Source organism: Coregonus clupeaformis, chromosome 9 (assembly GCF_020615455.1).
Source record: "Coregonus clupeaformis isolate EN_2021a chromosome 9, ASM2061545v1, whole genome shotgun sequence".
Classification (NCBI taxonomy): Eukaryota; Metazoa; Chordata; class Actinopteri; order Salmoniformes; family Salmonidae; genus Coregonus; species Coregonus clupeaformis.
The window spans coordinates 8,612,691-8,630,986 of record NC_059200.1 but is presented as its reverse complement, the minus strand read 5'-3'; the positions used below and the strand labels follow the sequence as shown (position 1 = coordinate 8,630,986).

General features: G+C 45.7%; 1 protein-coding gene across 6 annotated transcripts in view; it reads left to right on the top strand.

Annotated features, from left to right (window-relative positions):
* LOC121573675 (Down syndrome cell adhesion molecule-like protein 1 homolog) overlaps nt 1-18,296 on the top strand; it is a 114,219-nt gene that overhangs the window by 19,618 nt on the left and 76,305 nt on the right. For all 6 annotated transcript variants that reach the window (XM_041885834.1, XM_041885832.1, XM_041885833.1 and 3 more), the window contains exon 3: nt 110-256. In XM_041885834.1, coding sequence (XP_041741768.1) covers nt 110-256 — 147 coding nt within the window. The remainder of the gene's footprint in view (nt 1-109; nt 257-18,296) is intronic.

Below are 18,296 nucleotides of genomic sequence, written 5' to 3'. Positions count from 1 at the left end.
ACCAAAATAGGACTTTTAGATTGTCACACCAAATTCGCTGAAATATTTAAATGTTTTATTAATCTGAATAAAATACCTCCCTAACACGTTGTCTCTCTCTGTATAATAGTATTCAGGGAGCCCTACACAGTACGTGTTGCAGACCAGCGCTCCATGCGTGGCAACGTGGCCGTGTTCAAGTGCCTCATTCCTACCGCCGTGCAGGAGTACGTCAGCGTGGTGTCCTGGGAGAGAGACACCGTCTCCATCATCCCAGGTAGGACAACACGGGACAGAGAGGGGTTGGGGTTGGGGGACGGGAAAGGGCTGGGGGGACTGGGAGGAGAGGGATAAAGGGTACAGTTATTATTTGTCTAGGTAATGAAGTCCCATCTGTAAGGGTTTTTGTGTGAGTTTGTGAATAATGTGTCCATGTGGCTGCTATTTACAATGCATGCAAAACAAAAGCAAGGATGAAGCAATATGCGGTTGTTGTTGTTTTTGTTTTGAGCGTGTGCGTGTATTTGTCCTTCTGTATGTTTTGGAGGCATGATGATGATGATGATGATGATGTGCTGGAGGCATGATGATGATGATGATGACTCCTCCACCTCCAATTCTCTCCATAATTTCTCCCTCTCTGATTTTCTCTCTCTCCTCTCTCCCTCTTCTCTCTCTCCTCTCTTTCCTCCATCCCTTTCTCTCTCGAGCTCCATTGCTCTCTTCCTACATCTTCTCCTAACTTTTGACCTTTTGACCTCTCTCTCCACCTTCACCACTCCCTCCCCAACCTTGTGTCTCTCCAGCCAACAATCTTTATTTATCTATCCCTCAGTCTAAACTGATTGACTCCATTGTTTGTTCCTTTCTATTTCTTCCTTTCTGTATAGTTATCCTAATTTAGATCCATTGCGTCTTTTCCTGACATGCAAAAGAGCCTTTGAACTTTTTACAACTTCTACAGTATGTCTCCTGTACTTTCCTCTCTATTGTGTACATTTCTACATTCTCCTTCTATCCCTCCCTGTTCCTCTGCTCTGTCCTTGAAGAATAGTGCTACAATTAGAGACGCTGGATGACAATAGCACCATGCCCCCACATTAATCTTCATTAACCTCATTCGTGTGTGTGTGTGTGTGTGTGTGCGTGCACACATGTTAGTGTGTTTATTTGATGTTTTTGTTATACATATATATATATACACTACTGGTCAAAAGCTTTAGAACACCTACTCATTCAAGGGTTTTTCTTTATTTTTTTACTATTTTCTAAATTGTAGAATAATAGTGAAGACATCAAAACTATGAAATAACACATATGGAATCATGTAGTAACCAAAAAAGTGTTAAACAAATGAAATTATATTTTATATTTGAGATTCTTCAAATAGCCATCCTTTGCCTTGATGACAGCTTTGCACAGTCTTGGCATTCTCTCAACCAGCTTCCCCTGGAATGCTTTTCCAACAGTCTTGAAGGAGTTCCCACATATGCTGAGTACTTGTTGGCTGCTTTTCCTTCACTCTGCCGTCCGACTCATCCCAAACCATCTCAATTGGGTTGAGGTCAGGGGATTGTGGAGGCCAGGTCATCTGATGCAGCACTCCATCACTCTCCTTCTTGGTAAAATAGCCCTTACACAGCCTGGAGGTGTGTTGGGTCATTGTCCTGTTGAAAAACAAATGATAGTCCCACTAAGCCCAAACCAGATGGGATGGCGTATTGCTGCAGAATGCTGTGGTAGCCATGCTGGTTAAGTGTGCCTTGAATTCTAAATAAATCACAGACAGTGTCACCAGCAAAGCACCCCCACACCATAACACCTCCCCCTTCCATGCTTTACGGTGGGAAATACACATGCGGAGATCATCCGTTCACCCACACCGCGTCTCATGAAGACACGGCGGTTGAAACCAAAAATCTCCAATTTGGACTCCAGACCAAAGGACACATTTCCAACAGTCTAATGTCCATTGCTCGTATTTCTTGGCCCAAGCAAGTCTCTTCTTCTTATTGGTGTCCTTTAGTAGTGGTTTCTTTGCAGCAATTCGACCATGAAGGCCTGATTCACACAGTCCTCTCTGAACAGTTGATGTTGAGATGTGTCTGTGACTTGAACTCTGTGAAGCATTTATTTGGGCTGCAATTTCTGAGGCTTGTAACTCTAATGAACTTATCCTCTGCAGTAGAGGTAACTCTGGGTCTTCCATTCCTGTGGCGGTCCTCATGAGAGCCAGTTTCATCATAGCGCTTGATGGTTTTTGCAAATGCACTCAAAGAAACTTTCAAAGTTCTTGAAATTTTCCGTATTGACTGTCCTTCATGTCTTAAAGTAATGATGGACTTTTGTTTCTCTTTGCTTATTTGAGCTGGTTTTGCCATAATATGGACTTGGTCTTTTACCAAATAGAGCTATCTTCTGTATACCCCCCCCTACCTTGTCACAACACAACTGATTGGCTCAAACGCATTAAGAAGGAAAGAAATTCCACAAATTAACTTTTAAGAAGGCACACCTGTTAATTGAAATGCATTCCAGGTGAATACCTCATGAAGCTGGTTGAGAGAATGCCAAGAGTGTGCAAAGCTGTCATCAAGGCAAAGGGTGGCTATTTGAAGAATCTCAAATATAAAATATATTTTGATTTGTTTAACACTTTTTTTGTTACTACATGATTCCATATGTATTATTTCATAGTTTTGATGTCTTCACTGTTATTATACAATGTAAAAAATAGTAAAAATAAAGAAAAACCCTTGAATGAGTAGGTGTGTCCAAACCTTTGACTGGTAGTATATATATATATATATATATATATATATATATATATATATATATATATATTTGTGTGTTTAGGTGAAGTTATTACATTAATACTGTACATGTGTTAAATATCCTTAGTTATCATGGATAATACAACAGTAAACAATAAACGTCTCTAATGCTGTGAAGTGAAACTCTTGACAATAACAAAGTGGAAGGTGCAGAGGGAGAGAACAGAGAGGAGAGAAAGAGGCAAAGAAATAGAAGCAAGGAGGGTAGTGGGGCAAGAACAGCCTCAGGACCTGGCAGATGGCGTTCTATATACATGCATAACACACACACATGCACACACGCACACGCACACGCACACACACACACACACACACACACACACACACACACACACACACACACACACACACACACACACACACACACATACACACACACACATAGACTGTGCAAATGAATGTTGGGTGTATGTTTGAGATACATTATGCTTATGTCAGTGGCGAGGAGCTTTGACAGACTACCTGGCATTTTATATAATCTGTCACCTTTTATGTATTTCTAATCAGCCTGGTTTTACTGTATCTATTGCTATTTACTGTAATATATTTAAGTGTAATGCCCGAGAAGCCGGTTTTTGGAGGATACATTGGCACAGGTGTTGTTAAGCCCGAGACGAAGTCGAAGGCCGGCAAACCGTGCCAATATATTCTCCAATCACCGGCTTCGAGGGCATAATCACTTTTATACAACGGGTTACCAAAATATTCAAATAATGATTGACATATTTTCATTAAAAACGTTATTTTGATTAATTTAGTCATACTATTTCATCCTTCCACAAGATATAGTCCCGACACAAATCTAGGGTTGCTACCCAAGCCGGCTGGTCATTTGTTCTATCGGTTCGGTTGCCAGAGACGCGACCCAGTTGTTCAGTCTTTTTGTTCTGTACCCATGGACTTGACCCAGTTGTGCGTTCGAAATGTTCCATTGCCATACAGGCTGGCAACGTTCTTATCCCTTGCTTGCTAGCTAGCCAACTACGGCTAACTTACAGTCACGTCAAACAGTGCAGCCAGAATAACAGCAAAGTAGCTGCATTTGCGTTTGTTTAAGCTGTTTTCTAGTGACATTTATTTGGATACATCCATAATAATGAGCTAATGATGCACGATTTCGCCTGGCAAGAAAATGTGCTCTCTCGTCAGGACATTGTTGTTCAGAGGAGTTAGCCAACAACACAGCTGACACAATCACTTCAAACTGAAGCTGGAAAGACAGCAAACTAGCTGCACTTCGTTTCGTTTTACCTGTTTTCTATTGATAGTTCTTTGCCAATATCCATAAAAATTATGCTGATTCATGATTTCGACTGGCTGAGAAAGCTGCCTGCCTGTCTATCTCATCCCGACTCACGACACGTTAATTACTATGGGACAGCTGGAAATCGAATTTGAATATTGAAACAATGTTGCAAATGTCGGAGAGACAGACAGCAAGGTTTATACAAATCTCCACTGTTGAAAACTAAATGTTAGTCTAAAAGAAATGTGAGATAATGTCTATATGCTTTTTATAGTGGAGATCAAGTTTATAAATTGCCTGGCTGGGCTGATGAGACAGTGGATTGCGCAGTCAGATGGAACAGAGTAAATATACATTTTATGATCATAGATTTAGCCGGTGGTAACTTGTGGAATAGACACCGGCTGGAATGCGGTTTTAACCAATCAGCATTCAGGATTAGACCCACCCGTTGTATAATGCAAATTACACAACATTTGAGTGTGATTCCATGTACAGTTTGTCTATTGGTTGTAGTGAGTGTTTGTTGTTATTGTTGTGTGTACTGTACTGTGGCTGTACTGTGGCTGCACTGTACTGTGGCTGTACTGTGGCTGCACTGTACTGTGGCTGTACTGTGGCTGTACTGTGGCTGTACTGTACTGTGGCCGTACTGTGGCTGTACTGTGGCTGTACTGTGGCTGTACTGTGGCTGTGGCTGTACTGTGGCCGTACTGTGTGTAATTAGTGTAATTAGTGTGGATATCAAATGGTGAACATGGTGAACTGCTCACTGAACTGAGCATTCAGCATTCCTCTACACTGAACAGCACAGCTAAATACAACACACACCACAGTTAAATACACCACACACCACAGTTAAATACACCACACATCACAGTTAAATACACCACACATCACAGTGAAATACACCAAACACCACAGTTAAATACACCACACACCACAATTAAATACACCACAAACCACAGTTAAATACACCACACACCACAGTTAAATACACCACACACCACAGTTAAATACACCACACACCACAGTTAAATACACCACACATCACAGTTAAATACACCACACATCACAGTGAAATACACCAAACACCACAGTTAAATACACCACACACCACAATTAAATACACCACAAACCACAGTTAAATACACCACACACCACAGTTAAATACACCACACACCACAGTTAAATACACCACACATCACAGTGAAATACACCAAACACCACAGTTAAATACACCACACACCACAATTAAATACACCACAAACCACAGTTAAATACACCACACACCACAGTTAAATACATCACAGCGCAGCACAGTTAGATATACTACACACAGTGCAGCACAGTCAAATAAACTAAATAATACACTAAACAGCACAGTATACAATATACAGTATTGTACACAGCAGCCCAGTACACATTATACACAATACAGAGCTCAGTGCAATACAGTTAAATACACTACAAAGCACATTATATACACTATGCAGTTGTTCTTCTAGCCCAGCACTAACACAAATGATTCACGCCTAATTAACTAATCATCAAGGCCCTTATTATCTGAATCAGGTGTGTAAGTGCTGAGCTGGGACAAAAATGTGCACCCTTCTGTGACCACATGCGGGACCAGGATTGAACATAACTGCACTCCAGGACAGCATTGTTTAACCTTGACCCAGGACCACCCCAATCAACAAAGGAGACAATGACCTAATCATAATAACAGCACAGCAATATAGTAATCTCTCTCTGTGCAATGTGACATCGCTCTGAAACACACCACATCTGCCATACAAATCCATAATCTGCCCAGAGCGGCATTAAAATCTGAGCAATGCAATCTCTCCCACTCACACACACACGCAAACACATACACACAAACACACTTCCAGCCACACAAACATACATATATAGCTGGCACACATAAACACAAGCACACTTTGAATGATTGGGGAATACTGAGAAACATGCATGGCTAGCTTGATTATATAAAGGGTCAGATGGGTCAGTGAACTCTGATGTCCTATTGAATGACAGCCCTGCTCCTGTTCAGCCAATAAGCTGTCCCCTCATTCAGCCAATCAGCTCTCTGCTCACCTCTCTATTTCAGACCCTCTTACCTGCCTGCTCTGTCCATTCCATGACCTGCTCTCTTTCTCTGTCTCTTTCTCACTGTCTATCCATCCTCTCTCTTTCTCTTCCATAGACAGATTTCTCTCTCTCTCTCTCTCTCTCTCTCTCTCTCTCTCTCTCTCTCTCTCTCTCTCTCTCTCTCTCTCTCTCTCTCTCTCTCTCTCTCTCTCGCTATCTCTCTCTGTTGCTCTCTGATGGAAATATAAAGTGATGGTGGCATTTGAGGCATTGGGAATTAAAACTGATTAGATGAGGGAGATGATGGAAAGGAGGGAAAGGGGAGGAACAGGTGAGAGAGGAGGTGAGAAACCAGACTGGAGGGGGAGGATAGGAAAAGCCAGGAAGGAACAGATGCTGTAGGGGAAGGAGGGATGGAGAGGAGAAAGAAGAATGAAGGGGGAGAAAATGAGTGTGTGTGTGTGTTGCCTTGCCACTTTACTGTCCGGCCAGGACAGCGGGGGGTTAGAGAGCGAGGGGAGTGGGGTTGAGAATAAAGAGAGACATAGAGAGATCTTTGCATGCAGATTGAGCCGGTCTCTCTTTTCCCACTGAAAGCTAATGAGTGTGTCTGATGAATAGAGGCAGCGGCAACAGATGGCTACAGCCACATGGTGGCCCAGGGAAGATGCCCAGCGCCTCCACCTAGCCCACCTGGCACACACATTAACCCCTCACCCTCTCCTCCTCTCTCACCCCCCCTGCTGCATTGTACCATCACACCTCACTGCAGCACAACCATACAGCTGACAGTCGACATAATCTAGGTTGTTGTCATTCACAAATACCTGTCATTATTATCGAGATTTTAATTATGGTCCCTAGAGATTGTTATGTGTTTTCAACATCTTAGGCTCCAAAAAATAGTATCTGTTAGCTAGATATCCCCCTAGCCGATTCTGTTCATTATTAGGAACACTTAGAAATTATGATGATTTGTGCATCAATATATCCTCTTCCTGCATCCCATTCTAAAGAGACTGTCTCAGCAGCTCTGTTGATGTGAGGTCAGGAAGATGGTACTGTACATGTCTCTACTTGTCTGTCGGTTGACTTGTGAATTGGCTATATAGTCTCTGGCTGACTCTAGTGGCACCTGGGCCTAGCTGGCCCTGCTGACTGTAGTGGGACCTGGGTCTAGCTGGCCCTGCTGACTGTAGTCGGTCCTGGGCCTAGCTGGCCCTGCTGATTGTAGTGGGACCTGGGCCTTGCTGGCCCTGCTGATTGTAGTGGGACCTGGGCCTAGCTGGCCCTGCTGACTCTAGTGGCCTTGAAGTGTGTTCTGCGTATGGCTGTCCTGTTATTTTGATGTGCACTCCCCTGCATCCCCTGGCCTAATCGATGTGAGCAGGCCCTGGGTCATTTACAGGCTACATTACAGATCGATCCCCAGCCCGCCCCACCCCTGGGACCCTGCTGGGAGGCAGCCTGGTCACTCCCCCTCACATACACCTCCTTGTCCTCCCCTGGTCCCACCGGTCCTATTGTGGCTCTGCAGACAATGAAAAACATATGCGGCAGACACTCTCAACCGGCCTTGCTGCCCTCTCACACTCATATCTCCTCACTACATCATCAACACAGCCACTGCTGCCCTGCCTCTAGCCCTCTGTCCCACACACACAGCAACTGCTGTCAAAGTCTGTAGCTAGTGCTCCGCTAGAGCAACTGTTCTCACTATCTGCCCCAGAGACGGAGGAATACTGGATTAGAATGCAGCAGAGCCTAGGAGAGAAAAAAGGAAAAAAGAGGAAGCATATATACATGGTAAAGGAAATGAGAGAGGGAGACCACATGGAGAGCAGTGGTGCGGCAGGCTAGGCTATCTGTTTGTAAATCTGTGTATGTGCACTCAAAGCAGGAATACATTAATTGCTACATTTGTCTGTGACTGCGCTGGATCTTGTAAACACTGGTCTGACACACACACAATCGCTTCCAGAATGTAGCAAGCCACTTAACCACCGTCTTTTTCTCTCTCTTACACACATGCACACACACACACGCACGCACACACACACACACACACGCCCCCAAACACACACATACCCAACATAATAAACCCATTTTCAGATTTTCTGAGAGTACCTGAACATGGAGAGCTCATTAAACATTAACACAGGGCACATTAACGCTGTGTTCAGTGCTGAGCTGTGTTGTGTGGTGGCTCTATTTTCATGCTCAGGCAAGGTGGGACAGAGGCGAGGGGTTGGGGTGTGGGGGGGGACACACACGTAAGACCCCTGAGGGCCTGTGGAACTAAACCCCATTGACTGTCACGGACAGGCGGCAGGTCACCCCACTTCTTTCTCTCTCTCTCCATCCCTGCTTCCATCCCTCCACCCTCACTTCCATGCGGCACATGGCATGGCCATGGGGGGTAACATCAATGACAATGGGCAAATCAGCCAGCCAACCATACCAACAACACACACATATACACACACTCACTACTATCACATGCAGCCTTTGTAATGTCACACACTACATTACTGAAACATGAAAACATCCACCCTTTAGAACAGCTGTTTGGATTAACAACCAAAGTTACTGGCTACAGTAGCAAAATAGCCCCAGAACCCTATCCTACTGCAGAGTATTGGTAGTGTTTCCGCAACAGATCAGATCATTACAGTCTGTTGCCTCCAAAAGTCTTGAAGATATTGTAGAGACATCTCTTACTTTCTGTTTTCCTCTTGCTCTGTCTGTGTGTCTCCCTGTTTTACCCCTTTCATGTTTGCCCCTGCGTGGTGGGAGGGTAGAGGGGGCTAAAAGAGGGTACAGGGGGGTAGAGAAAGAGGAGGGGGGCAGAAACAGATGGGGCGCTGGCAGCCATGTTTGACTCTATCAGACTGAGTATATGCACGTGGGCGGGTGTGTTATTTGGCATGAATAAGCTTGTGTGTGTGTGTGTGTATGCTCGTGTGAGGGGCACAATAAGGGTAATTATCTCTGCTTGAGAGGCCAAGGGAGGGGGAGAGCAGAGAGACGGAGTCATACAATACCCTGACCACAGGCCTTTGTGTGTATAGAGCACAGGGCTGACAAGTGTCAGCTATTATTGACTATTTACCCACTACACTCAAACACACACACGTGTATGAACACACACACACACACACACACACACACATCCTTTCTGTCTCTCTCTCTCCCAATCTCTCTCTCTCTCTCTCTCTCTCTCTCTCTCTCTCTCTCTCTCTCTCTCTCTCTCTCTCACACACACACACACACACACACACTCACACACACACTCACACACACTCACACTCACACACACACACACACACACACACACACACACGCACACATACACACACACACTATCCTCATGGGGACCAAAAATGTATTTCCATTCAAAATCCTATTTCCCCTTACCATAACCATAATCCTAACCTAAATCCTAACCCTAACCCTAAACCTAACCCCTAAACTTAAAATAGCCTTTGTCCCCACAAGGATAGAAGAACCCACTCACACACACGCACGCACGCACGCACGCACGCACGCACGCACGCACGACACACACACACACACACACACACACACACACACACACACACACACACACACACACATAGTCTTGCTGCACGGTATTTGTCTCCTTCCTATACTGTATGTGTTAGTAGTGTGTATGCTGCAGCAGTGTATCAGTGTCAGTCAGTGTAACAGGGAGAGATGGGACAAGCCCTGCGAGCACATCACTCTGACAGATAGCTGGCCCACTGTCTTACCCTCCAACCCTGGCCCCGGCTCACTGTAAAAGAGAGGAAAGACTGTGTGTTATATCAGATATATCCTAAACTGTATACCACCAGTCTCCCCCTTCCCACCTCTAAAGCAGTGTCTTCTGGCCTGGTAGAGTACAAAGAAAAGTGAGAGAGGTCTGGTATTAGTCTATAGGTCAAGGATCATCGTGGAAAGATCAAGAGCTATGCTACTGTCTATAGGGGGTTAGGGTTTATAAGGGTAAGGCTACTTGGGGTTAAGAAATAGGATTTGGGTAAAGAGGGATTTCTCCTTTCTCCCCCTCTCCCCTTCTCCTCCCTTCTTTTGTTTAGGCTAGCTAAAGAGGGATTAGCCCAGGGAGATTACAGCAGGCTCTGCTAAGAAATCGTGTTTGAGGAAACGGTTATTCACTTACTAACCAGCTAGCCACACTGGAGATAGACTTACCCCCATTCTCCTCCCCACTCTCTCCTCTCCTTCTCTCCTTCTTAGCTATGTGTTAGTTATAGTGACCTATTTTGAGGTGGTTTGTAGGTGTGTAGTTATTATAGTGGGCTAGTATAGTAGGCTAGAGTGAGTACTATATCATCATAAGCCATGTAATGTGTTTTTAAGCTTTGAAAATGTTTTAGTTTGAACATTCTGAAAGATTTGTGGCAGTGTTTTCAGTTTAGAATGTTGAAGCCTGCATTCTGCCATTGAAATGAATGGGGATACAACAAGCTTTATAGTTTATGAAGTAGGAATGGTAGCAAAAAGCTGTATTGAAGCCATCTAAGTTGAGTCAGTCTGCACATGTCAACGTTGGTGTGGTGTTTGTAGTTGAAACGGATCAAGAGCAGTGGGGAATCAAAATGTTGCCTTTGAAGTCTATGGAGCTTTTATGCAAATCTAAAACGGTTATAGTTCAAAAAGTACAAATAGCATCAACAATATTTTGACAATCAATCTAAGTTGAGTCAATCTGTATATGTCAATGCCGGTTTGGTATTTGTAGCTTGAAGGGTTCAAGAGCAGTGGCAAATCCAAATACTTCCCATTCAAGCCTATGGAGCTTTTATGTACATTTAAAACGGTTAAAGTTCAAAAGTATAAATGGTATCAAAAGCTGTATACAAGCACACTATTCCAGACTGGTCTGCATGTTTTTCTAGCTTAAACCGTTACGGTGGAAATTTTTACCATTCAAGTCTATGTGTTGGGATTTATGAAAAGTGTAAGTAGTATCCAAAAGTATTTTTCAAGCACATTGCGGACGGTTGACCAGGGATGACCAAAAACATAATTGGGGATCAATCCAGATCACTGGTGGTCAGGCAAGTGCCATGTTCCTACAAGACCACTCAATCAGGTGTATAGATTTCCCTGTCCAGGCAGTCTATTAGCTGTTCAAACCCACATAGAGGCCATGTCAACAAGGCAGCTGGCTGATTGATGTGATTGGGTGGGAGGGCACTGGGAAGTGAGGACAGAGGACAAGTACATGAGAGATCACACAGGAGGAGGGAATGCGAGGGAAAGTGAGATTGAGTGTGTGTGTGTGTAGTTATTGGCTAGTGTGTACATTGGGTTTGATTTGTGGTTTGTGTGTGGTTTTGTTAGTTTGTGTGTGGTTTTTAAACGGTGTGTGCATGCGTGTGTGTGTGTGTGTCCATGCGTGTGTGTGTTCATACACAAGTGCGTGTGTGTGTGTAAGCGGGTGAATAATTGAAGGTGTATGAGGTGTGTGCGTGTTCTCTTTAACCCCAAACCACAGACAAGACAGCTCTCAATAATTCAGGGTAAGAAGAGATGATACAGAGCAGCTGGGTAGCCAGGCCTTTAGTGACTCCTGAACAGTGAACACTCCTACTGTCTAACCTCACATGCAGTATGTGTTTGTGTGTCCTGTTGTTTACACCTAGACTGTAGCGCATTCTCTGAACGTGTATGTTGTAGTTGTTGTCTTTGTTTGCTCTACTTACTCTATGTCCTAGTTGTGGCCTGTGTGTGTGTGTGTGCTCAGTCGGTGTGTTGTCTGTGGGGGATTTGAGATCTGTCTCTGGTCGATGAGTGCCTCACACCGATGTCCATGCAGTCTCAGTTGACCTACTGTGGTTGTGTGTGTGAGAGAGAGTGAGAGAGAGGTAGAAAGAAAGAGATAAAGAGAGAGAGTTAGAAAGAAAGAGAGAGAGAGAGAGAGAGAGAGAGAGAGAGAGAGAGAGAGAGAGAGAGAGAGAGAGAGAGAGAGAGAGAGAGAGAGAGAGAGAGAGGGAGCTGTCCCTCCTGGCTGGGTTGAGACACTCCTCTGCCACCAGCGCTCTAATAGGGAGGGACCAGTCAGCTAATGCAGCCCACTGCCCAGTCCATGGGCTATGCCAGAACACAGTGCAACACACACACACACTGACACGTTCCATGTGGCCATCTCTCTCTGTCTATCTTAATTTAAAACAAGGAGGCAAAAGGGGCAAAGGCCAGTGACTGTGGGATGATTATACTTACTGAGGTTTCTTCATCCTGAAGTGTGTATTTGTGTGTGAGAGGGATACATTTGAGGGTATATGTGCTTTTTCTACTGCTATTGCAAATGTATTTTAATTGTTTCCATTTTGGTGTGTGTCTGTGTGTGTGTGTGTGTGTGTGTGCGGTTGCTCTCTCCAGGGGTTCACATTAATACTGCCATCCCAGATGTCACCAGGCACATGAAATACACATCATGAATTATGGATCCCTGTTTCTATGTCTGTCTCTCTCTGTTTATAGGTCTGCTTCATATATCCATCCTCTCTGTCTGTTACTAGGTGTTTATAAGGTCCCTGTAGTCTTCTACGCTATAGTCAGTTTGTCTGTGTCTACAGTGGTCTGCAGGGACACTGTAAATCTGTAATAGTTTTCTCTACAGTGTTCGTCTCTGTGTCCCTGATTAGGTATTTATAAGGTAGTATATACACTGAGTATACAAAACATAAAGAACACCTGCTCTTTCCATGACATAGTCTGACCAGGTGAATCCAGGTAAAAGCTATGAGCCCTTATTGATGTCACCCGTTAAATCCACTTCGATCAGTGTAGATGAAGGGGAGGAGACAGGTTAAAGAAGGATTTTGAAGCCTTGAGACAATTGAGACATGGATTGTGTATGTGTGCCATTCACAGGGTGAGTGGACAAGACGAAAATGTAAGTGTCTTTGAACGGGGTATGGTAGTAGGTGCCAAGAACTGCAGTGCTGCTGGATATTTCATGCTCAACAGTTTCCCGTGTGTATCAACAAAGGTCCACCACCCAAAGGACATCCAGCCAACTTGACACAACTGTGGGAAGCATTGGAATCAACATGGGCCAGCATCCCTGTGAAACGCTTTTGACACCTTGAAGAGTCCATGCCCCGATGAATTGAGGCTGTTCCGAGGGCAAAATGGGGGGTGTTCCTAATGTTCAGTATACTCAGTGTATGTCCCTGGCCTATAGTTTCTAAAGCATAGAAAACTACATTTTAGTGCATCTATAGTATAGTGGTTTACAGGGATGTTGTGTACAGTGGCTTGCGAAAGTATTCACCCCCCTTGGCATTTTTCCTATTTTGTTGCATTACAACCTGGAATTAAATTTTATTTTTGGGGGGTTTGTATCATTTGATTTACACAACATGCCTACCACTTTGAAGATGCTAAATATTTTTTATTGTGAAAAAGACTTGCAGCTGTAATTTCTGCAAAAGGTGGCTCTACAAAGTATTGACATACCCCCCCCAAGTCAATACTTTGTAGAGCCACCTTTTGCAGAAATTACAGCTGCAAGTCTCTTGGGGTATGTCTGTATAAGCTTGGCACATCTAGCCACTGGGATTTTTGCCCATTCTTCAAGGCAAAACTGCTCCAGCTCCTTCAAGTTGGATGGGTTCCGCTGGTATACAGCAATCTTTAAGTCATACCACAGATTCTCAATTGGATGGAGGTCTGGGCTTTGACTAGGCCATTCCAAGACATTTAAATGTTTCCCTTTAAACCACTCAAGTGTTGCTTTAGCAGTATGCTTAGGGTCATTGTCCTGCTGGAAGGTGAAATCTCCCTCACTAACTTTAAGCGTCAGTTGTCAGAGCAGCTTACCGATCACTGCACCTGTACACAGCCATTCTGAAATTAGCCCACCCAACTACCTCATCCCCATATTGTTATTTATTTTGCTAATTTGCACCCCAGTATCTCTATTTGCACATAATCTTTTGCACATCTATCATTCCAGTGTTAATTACGAAATTGTAACTATTTTTGCACTATGGCCTATTTATTTTTTGCCTTACCTCCATAACTTACTGCAAATATATATATTTTCTGTTGTATTTTTGACTTTATGTTTTGTTTACCCCATATGTAACTCTGTGTTGTTGTTTTTATCGCACTGCTTTGCTTTATCTTGGCCAGGTCGCAGTTGTAAATGAGAACTTGTTCTCAACTGGCTTACCTGGTTAAATAAAGGTTAAATAAAAAAATAAAATAAAAACCTCCATCCCAATCTCAAATCTCTGGAAGACTGAAACAGGTTTCCCTCAAGAACCTCCCTGTATTTAGCGCCATCCACCATTCCTTCAATTCTGACCAGTTTCCCAGTCCCTGCCGTTGAAAAACATCCCCACAGCATGATGCTGCCACCACCATGCTTCACTGTGGGGATGGTGTTCTCGGGTGATGAGAGGTGTTGGGTTTGCGCCAGACATAGCGTTTTCCTTGATGGCCAAAAAGCTCAATTTTAGTCTCATCTGACCAGAGTCTCTTATTCCATATGTTTGGGGAGTCTCCCACATGCCTTTTGGCGAACACCAAACGTGTTTGCTTATTTTTTTCTTTAAGCAATGGCTTTTTTCTGGCCACTCTTCTATAAAACCCAGCTCTGTGGAGTGTTCGGCTTAAAGTGGTCCTATGGACAGATACTCCAATCTCCACTGTGGAGCTTTGTAGCTCCTTCAGGGTTATCTTTGGTCTCTTTGTTGCCTCTCTGATTAATGCCCTCCTTGCCCGGTCCGTGGGTTTTGGTGGGCGGCCCTCTCTTGGCAGGTTTGTTGTGGTGCCATATTCTTTCCATTTTTTAATAATGGATTTAATGGTGCTCCATGGGATGTTCAAAGTTTCTGATATTTTTTTATAACCAACCCTGATCTGTACTTCTCCACAACTTTGTCCCTGACCTGTTTGGAGAGCTCCTTGGTCTTCATGGTGCTGCTTGCTTGGTGGTGCCCCTTGCTTAATGGTGTTGCAGACTCTGGGGTGTCACGCTCTGGCTCCGGGACTTTGTATTTTGAGCCAGGGTGTGTTCGTTTTGGTTGTGTTTTGTTTGGTTGGTTTGTCATTGGTTGTGTTTGGTCAAATGACTCCCAATCGGAGGTAACGAGTGTCAGCTGTCGGCTCGTTATCTCTGATTGGGAGCCATATTTAAACTGTCTGTGTTCACCTTGTGTTTGTGGGTTTTTGTTCCTTGTCAGTCATTGTCACTGTGGACTTCACTTATCGTCGGTTGTTTTCGTGTTACGCTTATATTTAATAAAGCATCATGTTTGTATCAACGCTGCGCCTTGGTCCTCTCTCACCGACGATCGTGACAGAAAAACCCACCGAAAAAGGACCAAGCAGCGTGTCCAGGAGCAAGGAGACTGGACATGGGAGGAAGCGCCGGGTTTTGGGGGCCAGAAGGCAGGTTGGCGAGGCCGGGATGGAGAGCCGAACCAACTTCCCGTACTCAGGCATGGCAGCATGGGACGGGGCAGGTTCCGCGGTATGCGGAGCAGCGTACGGTGCCACGAGTGGTCCGGCACAGTCCTGTACGTCCTGTCGCGAGCACCCCGCACGTGTCGTGCGAAGGGGGTATGCAGCCAGGACGGAGTGTGCCGGCTCAACGCTCGTGGTCTCCTATGCCTCTCCGCGGTCCCGGATATCCTGCTCCAGTATCACGTGCTGTCATGTCGGTACGGGTACACAGCCCTGTACGTCCTGTGCGGATGCCTCACACAGAGTGTGTGAGGATAGGCATTCAGCCGGGACGGGTTGTGGCCGCTCTTCATTCCAGGTCTCCTATCCGTCTCCACAGTCCGGTGAGGCCTGTCCCTGCTCCACGCACTAAGTTAATGGTGCGCGTCGCCAGCCCAGCCCGGCCTGTTCCTGCTCCACGCACAAAGCCTACGGGGTGCGTTGCCAGTCCAGCCCGGCCTATCCCTGCTCCACGCACCAAGCCTACGGGGTGCGTTGCCAGCCCAGCCCGGCCTGTCCCTGCTCTACGCACAAAGCCTACGGTGTGCGTCGCCAGCCCAGCCCGGCCTGTTCCTGCTCCACACACAGAGCCTACGGTGTGCGTCGCCAGCCCAGCCCGGCCTGTTCCTGCTCCACGCACAAAGCCTACGGGGTGCGTTGCCAGTCCAGCCCGGCCTATCCCTGCTCCACGCACCAAGCCTACGGGGTGCGTTGCCAGCCCAGCCCGGCCTGTCCCTGCTCTACGCACAAAGCCTACGGTGTGCGTCGCCAGCCCAGCCCGGCCTGTTCCTGCTCCACACACAGAGCCTACGGTGTGCGTCGCCAGCCCAGCCCGGCCTGTCCCTGCTCCACGCACAGAGCCTACGGTGTGCGTCGCCAGCCCGACCCGGCCTGTTCCTGCCACTCGCACCAAACCAGGGGTGCGAGTCGCCAGCCTGGTCCAGCCCGTTCCTGCTACTCGCACCAAGCCAAGGGTGCGAGTCGTCAGCCTGGTCCAGCCTGTTCCTGCTACTCGCACCAAGCCAAGGGTGCGAGTCGTCGGCCTGGTCCAGCCCGTTCCTGCTACTCGCACCAAGCCAAGGGTGCGAGTCGTCAGCCTGGTTCAGCTCGTCCCTGCTACTCGCACCAAGCCAAGGGTGCGAGCCGTCAGCCTGATTCAGCCTGTTCCTGCCACTCGCACCAAGTCAAGGGTGAGAGTCGTCAGCCGGATTCAGCCCATTCCTGCTACTCGCACCAAGCCAGGGATGCGAGTCTTCAGCCTGGTGAGGCCTGTTCCGGCTCCACGCACCATGCAAAGGGTGCGTATCGTCTGCCAGGTCCGGTCCATTCCTGCCTCACGCGCCAAGCCAGGGGTGCGCTTTGGCAGTCCTGATCCAGCTAACTGGGTCAGATCGGACTGGGGGCACTACGGGGGGATTGTAGTAGGGTGGTGGTCAAGCCCGGAGCCGGAGCCGCCTCCGAGGAGCAACACCCACCCAGCCCTCCCTATTTGGGGTGTAGGCGCGGTCGCAGTCCGCGCCTTTAGGGGGGTACTGTCACGCTCTGGCTCCGGGACTTTGTATTTTGAGCCAGGGTGTGTTCGTTTTGGTTGTGTTTTGTTTGGTTGGTTTGTCATTGGTTGTGTTTGGTCAAATGACTCCCAATCGGAGGTAACGAGTGTCAGCTGTCGGCTCGTTATCTCTGATTGGGAGCCATATTTAAACTGTCTGTGTTCACCTTGTGTTTGTGGGTTTTTGTTCCTTGTCAGTCATTGTCACTGTGGACTTCACTTATCGTCGGTTGTTTTCGTGTTACGCTTATATTTAATAAAGCATCATGTTTGTATCAACGCTGCGCCTTGGTCCTCTCTCACCGACGATCGTGACATGGGGCCTTTCAGAACAGGTGTATATATACTGAGATCATGTGACAGATCATTTGACACTTAGATTGCACACAGGTGGACTTTATTCAACTAATTATGTGACTTCTGAAGGTAATTGGTTGCACCAGATCTTATTTAGGGGCTTCATAGCAAAGGGGGTGAATGCATATGCACGCACCACTTTTTCGTTATTAATCTATTAGAATTTTTTGAAACAAGTAATTTTTTTCATTTCACTTCACCAATTTGGACTATTTTGTGTATGTCCATTACATGAAATCCAAATAAAAATCCATTGAAATTACAGGTTGTAATGCTACAAAATAGGAAAAACGCCAAGGGGGCTTAATATTTTTGCAAGGCACTCTACGTGTAATGTTTTCCTGTACAGTGGCCTATTAGTCTATGTGTGGGGTCGCTGTCCCCTCCCTAGTGTTTATTGTTTAAAGTCACACTGGGCAAATTGGGACAGAGCGGCCAGTGGAGCAGAAGAGACGCGCTCCCAATGTAGTGGAAACAACTGGACTGTACAGTCGTGGTCAAAAGTTGAGAATGACACAAGTATTGGTCTTCACAAAGTTTGCTGCTTCAGTGTTTTTAGATATTTTTGTCAGATGTTACTATGGTATACTGAAGTATAATTACAAGCATTTCATAAGTGTCAAAGGCTTTTATTGACAATTTCATTATTTATTTTATTTTATTTATTTCACCTTTATTTAACCAGGTAAACCAGTTGAGATCAAGTTCTCATTTACAACAGCGACCTGGCCAAGATAAAGCAAAG